Genomic DNA, 9,073 nt, shown 5'->3' with positions numbered 1-9,073 from the left:
GGAAGACCTTCCCAACACCACTCCACAAAGTGTACTGGTTGCTTTTTATGTGACACCAGCACCGTTACCAATTCTGTTGTGACAGAGGGGTCTTCTTGGGTACAGCAATTGTGCCAGACACATCTCAGTCCTTAATCATCTCCTTTGTAAGACTCAGTGTCTTCAGATCGGCCTTTATATCTTTCTGGGTCTCCCTCTTCCACAAATTCCATCCACTTTATGTTACAAAGATAAACATTTTACCAGGTTTCACAGTGTGACGTCATTGAAATTATTTAAAACAAAAGAAAATTGTAGTTTGATAAACTATTATTTATTTCTGAGTAAAATATTTCCAATAAAGTTATCAACTTTCACAAAACTTGAGAAATTATTGACAAAACTACTGAATTGTCAGCTAAAATCACATCCACATACATTTCGCATTCAAATGTCTTACTCAGTTAACTTTTTTTTATCATGAAAAAATACAAAAATATTTGTGTAAATTTTTTTTTTTTAGATACAAATATAAAAATTAAAAAAAAAGAGAAAAATTTCAAGATATTTACATGTTCTAAAAATACACACACTCACACATTATCTGTCCTGGGTACTTTATAAACATTGTTTTATTTTCTTTCAACAAAAGTAGGTATTCCTTTAAGAAAGTGGTTCACAAGCTGGCTTTTATAGTTGCTCCAGCTTGAGCTTATTTGAATTGCTTAAAGACAGAATGGGGTCATTGCGATCTCCTTTGAAATTCCAGGTTCCAGTTGGAATAAAACCAAGAATAACTGGAAAATAGTTTCCTAAGCAACCACAGAATGAATCTTGTTTTCTCACCCTTGATTTTCTTCAAAGATCTGATTTTTGTTTTCCTTTTTTTTTTCCTCTATTAACCCAAAGACAGAGTGGGGTGGGTGCCTATTTCATAATAGGAACTCAAGACACACAAGTATCTCTTCAATCACATTCAATCTCAAAAAAAAAAAAAAAAAAAAAAAAAAAAAAAACCTGACTGTAAAATCCTTGTCTCTTAACATGAAATGTTGAGGTTGAAAAAATCTTTAGAAAAACTTAACAAACATCACAAACAATAAATATGACAAAAACTTCTTTTTTTTTTCGTAAGTTTCTTTTTCTGAAATTTGAGAAAGTTATGGTGACAAAAAATATTAGTGGGTAGGAAAGAGACAATAGAAAAGTAAGGTTGTACAGAAAGTCTTTGATGAATGGAATGAAAATGTGCATTAAATTGCACAACTGACAACTGATATAACACTGAAAACTTTCAATTAGTTAATAAATATTATGTTAACCCTTTAGCATTTAAATCAGCCATGTCTGGCTCAAATATTTTGTTTTATGATCCAGATCCAGCCTCTCAAACCTATTCTACATTTGGCAGAATAATCTGAATGCCTAAGGGTTAAGGGTGCATTCCTTTGTATGCAACCACAGCCTCAAACTATTGTGTACAAAAGACTCTCATACTTGCAATCAGACGGTATGAGAGACTCTCATACTTGCAATCAGACGGTATGAGAGACTCTCATACTTGCAATCAGACGGTATGAGAGACTCTCATACTTGCAATCAGACAGTATGAGAGACTCTCAAACTTGCAATCAGACGGTATGAGAGACTCATACTTGCAATCAGACAGTATGAGAGACTCTCATACTTGCAATCAGACAGCATGAGAGACTCTCATACTTGCAATCAGACGGCATGAGAGACTCTCATACTTGCAATCAGACAGCATGAGAGACTCTCATACTTGCAATCAGACAGCATGAGAGACTCTCATACTTGCAATCAGACAGCATGAGAGACTCTCACATAGTCTGAGACTGCGCTGAATCACTGTGAGTCCTGTGAGTCTTCGCCATCCTCCAGGACAACCCTTTTTCCATTTTGTCTGCTGGGACCTCAAAGTGGTCTGAATTTTAGGAAACTGACCACAACAGTTAAGAGGTAAACAGCTTCTGATTTATAACAAGGAGAGGCAAAAAAAACAAACATGAAGCTACGACATTCATGCCTTTCCTGAATGATATTAGTGATGTGAGCCAATGAGATTTTGATTCAGTGAGCAGAACAAGGTTAACATCTGAGAGACCAAAAAATATATTGAAGCAGATAAAAAGCTCATCCATCCATGACAAACAAACAAACATTACATTAAATTGGTTCCCTTCAACCATCATCATCATATTGTTATTAATTTGACTTTTAATAAATGCATATTTTACTCTAGCACCATACCCATTCGTTAACATCATCATCATTATCATAATGATTAATATTTGGGAATTCAATGTTGAAATTTTTAATATGTAAAGAAACTTTAAATTCCGAAAGATAAGTACTTCAGAGTGGTAAAATTTGATAAACAGAGTTGCCTTTTTTGTTTATTTTTACAGCCAAATGGTTGCTAAGGCAATATATTTAGGCAAATACTAGTTAAAATAATTAGTTTATTAATATCACTTAATCTAGCTCTTTATTTTAAAAAAATGTTCTGGCCTAAGGCCTATTACAGTAACTCTTCAATTTAAGTCCAAGAATTTCAGGAACCTGCAGTATTCTGAAACATTTAATTCTACGTCCGTTAACAGAAATAGTGACGTCTACAACTGTCTTTCAAAGGACAAAGGTTGGAAATTCAAGTAAACTAGTTGAGATTCAAACAATATAAGCCTTTACACTTTCTCCTGTCGATCTAAAAATAGGATCCAAATAAAAAATTTAGAAAGCAGGAGATTTCAGATATGAAGAAAAATAGCTTATTGAGAGAAACTAAAATGGAATGACAGGACTTTATATTTCACAGTTAACTTCATATTTCCATTTAAATCCACATATTTTAAGCAGTTCGATCTCCGGTTACCAGGTGTTTTATTCCTGAATATAGATATGGCAGTGGTAGACGGGATTCAAAGAAAGAATATGCAAAAGAGATAATTGCTGCAAGATTAGAGAAAAGGTTCCTAGTTTGTATCTATATTGAAGTAATAAGGATCGGAGATCTATGGCATTGAAACATAATGTAGAAATAAAATGGTAAATAGGCACTGTGAAAATGAAGTTAATAGTGCAAAAGGATAAAATTTTAAGAAATCAAACTCGCAGATAATCCAAAGTACTCTTCCCAATGACTAACAGAAGAGAAACTGTTAATTGTTATCTTAATGTCACTTAAAAAAAGAAAAAAAAAAGTCCCAAATTTTGGAAAATAGAAGAATCTCCCAACACTTCAATCCAAAAATGGAAAAAGAATTATTACAAGAAGTTGACTTTCCTATCATTTAACATTGAACTATATTAAAAACAAGAAAAGTTCCTGATATTTTAAAAGACATAAAGCAGAGAGAGAGAGAGGGAGAGAGAAAGAGAGAAAATAAATACAGAAAAAAAAAATGAAATAATTTGAAGAATGACAATTCAACAAAAAGTAATTCCTTTTGAAGTTCTTCTCAGACAATCACAGGTTTATGTTTCCGCACATCATTGAAGTAGGGATGAAGAAGTGCCAGTCTGGCTGTGATACGGTTCTTAGGTTCATAACGCAACATATTCTACAAGAGAAATCAGAACATTTGTGAGAGAAGCACTACAGAGTAGAAAGGCAGCAACAATGGTCTTCTCACACCAGCACACACAAACAAACATTAACAAATCGTTAGAATAATACTGGTTTCAAATTTTGGTGCAAAGCCAGCAATTTCGGAGGAGGAGGAGTTAAGTTGATTACATCAACCCCAGTGCTCAACTGGGACTTATTTTATCGATCCCAAAAGGATGAAAAACAAAGAAGACCTCAGCAGAATTTGAACTCATGAATGTAAAGATGGGTGATATACTACTAAGCAGTTCGCAGAGCGTGCTAACGATTCTGCCAGCTTGCTGCCTAAATATAATAATAATAATAATAATAATAATAATAATAATAAAACATCTCAACATCAGTTATTAATTTGATGACATCATAAGACATCAGCGATGGGGTCACCAGGCAAGTTGCAAAACTAAGTCCCCTCAACTAGGGGAAGTAGTATTGAGGGAGGTGGCCCTTGTGCCAAATGATGAGAGATTAAAAGAATAACAAGATAGAGAAAGGTGCTGTAGAAGAGATACATAGATATCCCAGTTGGAGGAAAGAAAGAGAGAGATGGAGAGAATGAGATGGTTGTGTGTGAATTTTATAATTCATATCTTTGTTCAACACCATATTTAGAGATGATCTGAATCTCTAACTTAAACGAACATCTAATGAACACTAAAACAGTAATTACATAACTAATTTTTAACGAGGCAATTCTGATGCAGGCATGGCTATTTCATTAAGAAGTTTACAAACAACTGGCTTCAGGGATTGGCGAATGCAGGTCTTCTACTAGCCTTTGGTCAATCAAGCCTTACAAAACCAGCCAAATTTAATGGACAGAAACTGCATGGAATTGGTCCCTTCATGAGGTATTAGTGTCCCCTGTTTTGGGATTGTAGACTTAATCTATACCCTAGCTTAACACCAGCAACTGGCTCATCATTATTCTCTTCCTTTACTGCCCATTTTCTATGCTGGCATGGGTTGGACGTTTGACCAAAGCTGGCAAGCAAGGGAGCTGCACCAGGTTCCAGTCTGATTTGGCTTGGTTTCCACAGTTGGATGCCCTTCCTAACATGCCAACCACTTCACAATATGTACTGGGTGCTGTTAATATGGCATTGGCATGAGTGCTTATGTGACTCCAGCTTAAGACTCTAGCAGGGGGAGTGGCCTTAAAATTCCTGCACGACTTTTTGTGTACAGCAAGGTGCCAGATATTTTGGTCCTTTATCATCTCCTCCGAAAGGTTCAGTGTCCTGAGGTCATCCTTCAGTACTTTGTGGGTATGTTTAACCCTTTAGCATTTAAACAAGCCATATCTAGTTCAAATATTCTGTTTTATATTCAAATTGGACAGATATGGATGCTGCACTTCTGTGTCCAAATCCTCAACAGAAAAAAAGCATATTCTCTCAGGAAATGTTTGGTGTTAATATCATTTCCATTCAAATCTAATCTTATAAATATATTCACAATTACAGATGAAATAGTATCATCAGAAGCAGTCAACACAAGACACCAAAATGATTTCTAAGACAGTAAATGAAAGATCTGTTACATTAAATAACAGTCGAGGTACAAGGGGGATGGAGATAGAGTGGGTTGATGAGGTGTTGAAATTCTTACATTGAGCAAGTCAATTCCATCATTCTCCAACCTTGGTATTAGGTGATCCATGTTCTGGATTGGCCAACGTGGAAAAGAAGATTTGTAATCTGGCAAACTGGATACTCCACGCCAAGTATTCTCATCTGGTGTACCTGCAAAAAAGTGAGAATCACAAGTAGAATATAAAAGGTAATTGATGTTGAATTCACTCAGGTTGATAATATAGTCCTTATTTCTTTATTGCCCACAAGGGGCTAACACAGAGAGGGGACAAACAAGGACAGACAAAGGGATTAAGTCGATTACACTGACCCCAGTGCGTAACTGGTACTTAATTTATTGACCCTGAAAGGATGAAAGGCAAAGTTGACCTCGGCGGAATTTGAACTCAGAACGTAGCGGCAGACAAATTACCGATAAGCATTTTGCCCGGCGCGCTAAGATTTCTGCCAGCTCGCCGTTGATAATATAGTCCTCACAATGAGTGTACACACAGTGTTTACCTAACACATTCTTAACGAGTATGGACATCATTTTATAAAACAGGTATACTGGAAAGTAAGAACAGAGGAAGAAAAGTCTAGCTGTTAAGGGTGGAGTATGAACACAGACCAAGTAACACATATGCATAAATATATTATGTATGTATGTCATCATCATCAACATCGTCATTTAACATCCGCTTTCCAGGCAGGCATGGGTTGAACGGTTTGACTGAAAACTGGTAAGGTATTTGTCTATTCTGGCATAATCACTACAGCCAGATGCCTTTCCTAATGCCAACCACTTCAGAGAGTGTGCTCGGTTCTTTCTATGCGGCACTAGAAGCAAACTAACACACTGGATAACCAGCTGGAGAAGGCGTCCTCCTGGAGTTAAAATAGCAGTATCATCTATTCTTAGAGAATACTCACATTGAGGTGGTGATTGCAAAACAGGAAAAACACAACTCAAAATAGGAGTATACTCTCTACTCTTTTACTTGTTTCAGTCATTTGACTGCGCCCCTGCTGGAGCAGCACCTTTAGTCGGGCAAATCGGCCACAGGACTTATTCTTTGTAAGCCTAGTACTTATGCTATCGGTCTCTTTTGCCGAACCACTAAGTTACGGGGACGTAAACACACCAGCATCGGTTGTCAAGCGATGTTGGGGGAACAAACACAGACACACAAATATACACACACACACACATATATATATACATATATACGACGGGCTTCTTTCAGTTTCCGTCTACCAAATCCACTCACAAGGCTTTGGTCAGCCCAAGGCTATAGTAGAAGACACTTGCCCAAGGTGCCACGCAGTGGGACTGAACCCGTATATATGTATATTTTTATTAATATTTAGCTCTTGGGTCTTGAGCCACTCTGTTGCTTCTGCTAAACATTAATATAAATATATCAAATAAAATTAAAAACAGAACACAAAGGATATCGTGGCACACATGTTTCAAGCTTTATAAACAATCCGTTATTACATCAGTGTATTATTGTTATAAAAGGAAACACGTGTACCGAGATATCCTTTGTGTTCTGTTTTTAATTTATTTGATATATTCTCTCTCACCTCTGCCACTATCTGGCATATACAGGTGCTTACACTTATCAAGTATTCACCATTAATATAAATATATAGGTATGTATTGCTTGTCTATCTTTTTGTTTTATTATACTCTCATTAGCTTGATCAGTACATTGCTCATAGCAATGTGTGTCAGTGTGTGAATAAATGTATTACGTATGTATGAAGATATGGTGTCCTAGTAATTAGGAGTGTTGGGGGAGGGGCATGATCATAAGGCTGTACATTCGATTTGTGGATTGGATGGCAGACTGCAGTCAAGCAAGGCCCATCATTTTCATGCTGCTCCAGTCCACTCAGCTGAAAATAAGGACCAGCCTCAGTATTAATGCACTCCCTCTAATTGCCACACTGTGGAGGTTTCACTGGATCAATGGTGGGGAAGCTGAGGGTACATCTATGTCTGCTTGCAACTACAGGGACACCTAAAACAATAGGCAACAGCATGGTACAAAACAGCCGGTCACATTGGCTTGGAAGTAATATATTGCACCAGGTCAAAAGCATCTCAAGGATGACAAAAACAACATTTGTCTAGTGCAGGCATTAGCAGACTTTGAGAAGTGGGTCACATGAGACATAGCTCGCCATCATGCAGGCTGCAATACTAAAAAAGTGAAAGTAAATTTTCATTCAGAAAGTCCTGCAGGTTGGCTATCATTGGTCCAGAGCAGGGATTTTCAACCATTTTTTAGCCTATGGAACCCTTTGATTACTGTTCTATTCTGGTGGAATAGAAAAGTAATTTGGTCGTTTGATGTTTAAAAACTAGATTTAAAGATACTTATTTGGTTGAAGATTCTTATTTTGTTTATCACACATTATCTTATGAAGGGTGAACTGTGTAAAATGTCAGAGAAAGAAATTGAGCCCGTTTCTTGCAATAAATACATCCAAAGTAACATTTTTTCACAGACTCTTAAAATGCTACTGTGGATCTCCAATTTAGTATTTTGCTTGTGTGGACCACTCCCAAAAGTCTTACATAGACCCCAAGGGATGATATGAATCCTGGTTGAAAACCACTTGTCTAGAGTTAGCAAGTGAGATACATAAAGACATCAACACAGGCAGCGGTGGTCACAGCACGTATAATGATGGTGGTGGTGATGATGATGATGGTAGCGAAATCTGTTTCCAACAGCTACAACAGCCAAAATATCTGTCTTGAACACCCTTGAAACCTGGGTTTAAAATACAACTGAAAGGAAAAACCTAACCTACAACTGTTACTACTTGAAAAGGGCCAAGTGTTGTCCCTACATTGTTGCAGAGAGAAAGGGAAAAAACATAAGAAAAACATTAAGGTAAACAGATATCCCTGAAATATCCTTTCTCCAATCCTAATTTTTCTTGTCTGACGCTCCATGGGGGGGGGGGGAGTAAGTGGGGGAGGAACTAGGATCCTTATTTGGCAGTGTTGCCGAGGAAGGCGGAGGCAGGGACAGGTGGGGGAGGGGAATGGGGGAAAAGGACCATTGATCAAAGTTATAGATTTGAAAGTGAAGATCACATTGAGAATAGCCCGGGGTGGAGAAACGGAGAAATAATGTGTGTTAAATGAAGTAGAGAGCTTAATGATGGACACAAGTGGAGGAAGAGAAGAGGGAGGGTTTAAGGGTCTAAACCTGGTTGCTGCTGCTGCTGCTGCTGTTGTTGCTTTGTTATAAACAAAATAAAACACAGCAAACAGTTCCATGGGAAAGAATATGTCCACCAAACTGTCGTTGTGTGTTTTCATCAAAGACAAACAACAGAAGACGGCAACTAATTTGTCAACCAAGAATCTCTTCATTTGGAGAAAGAATCGGTAACAGCCACAGGGACAACTGCAAATGTGTGTGTGTGTGCGTGCGAGTGTGTGTGTGTGTGCGCACATGTGTTAGGAACTCCATGTGTATGCCAGTCTGTTTCTGTATATACATATTTGTGAGTCATTATGTTCATGTGTGTATGTGTGTGCATATATATATATATATGTGTATGTATATATATATATATATATATATATATATATATATATATATACACACACACATATACATTTATATGTATGAATGTATGTATGTATACATGTATATATATATATACATACATATACATATACATGTATGTGTATATATATATATATATATATATCATAAATGATGATGATGATATATATATATATACACGCACACATACATATATATATATCATAAATGATGATGATGATGATATATATATATATATATATATACACGCACACATACATATACATATAAGTATGTATGTACACATGCAC

The 9,073-nt window shown here is 36.6% G+C and overlaps 1 protein-coding gene across 1 annotated transcript in view; it reads right to left on the bottom strand.

Annotated features, from left to right (window-relative positions):
- Nucleotides 1-502: 502 nt before the first annotated feature.
- The window catches only part of LOC115220863 (cyclin-dependent kinase 2-like), a 48,160-nt gene continuing 39,589 nt past the window's right edge, over nucleotides 503-9,073 (bottom strand). The window contains exons 7-8 of the mRNA XM_029791042.2: nucleotides 5,222-5,355; nucleotides 503-3,563 (exon numbers count right to left, since the gene is read on the bottom strand). Of these exons, the coding sequence (XP_029646902.1) occupies nucleotides 3,462-3,563; nucleotides 5,222-5,355 (236 nt within the window). The 3' untranslated portion in view covers nucleotides 503-3,461. The remainder of the gene's footprint in view (nucleotides 3,564-5,221; nucleotides 5,356-9,073) is intronic.

The sequence above is a fragment of the Octopus sinensis genome, linkage group LG17 (genome assembly GCF_006345805.1).
Source record: "Octopus sinensis linkage group LG17, ASM634580v1, whole genome shotgun sequence".
NCBI classification, from domain to species: Eukaryota; Metazoa; Mollusca; class Cephalopoda; order Octopoda; family Octopodidae; genus Octopus; species Octopus sinensis.
This window is presented reverse-complemented; position numbering and strand designations above follow the sequence as displayed.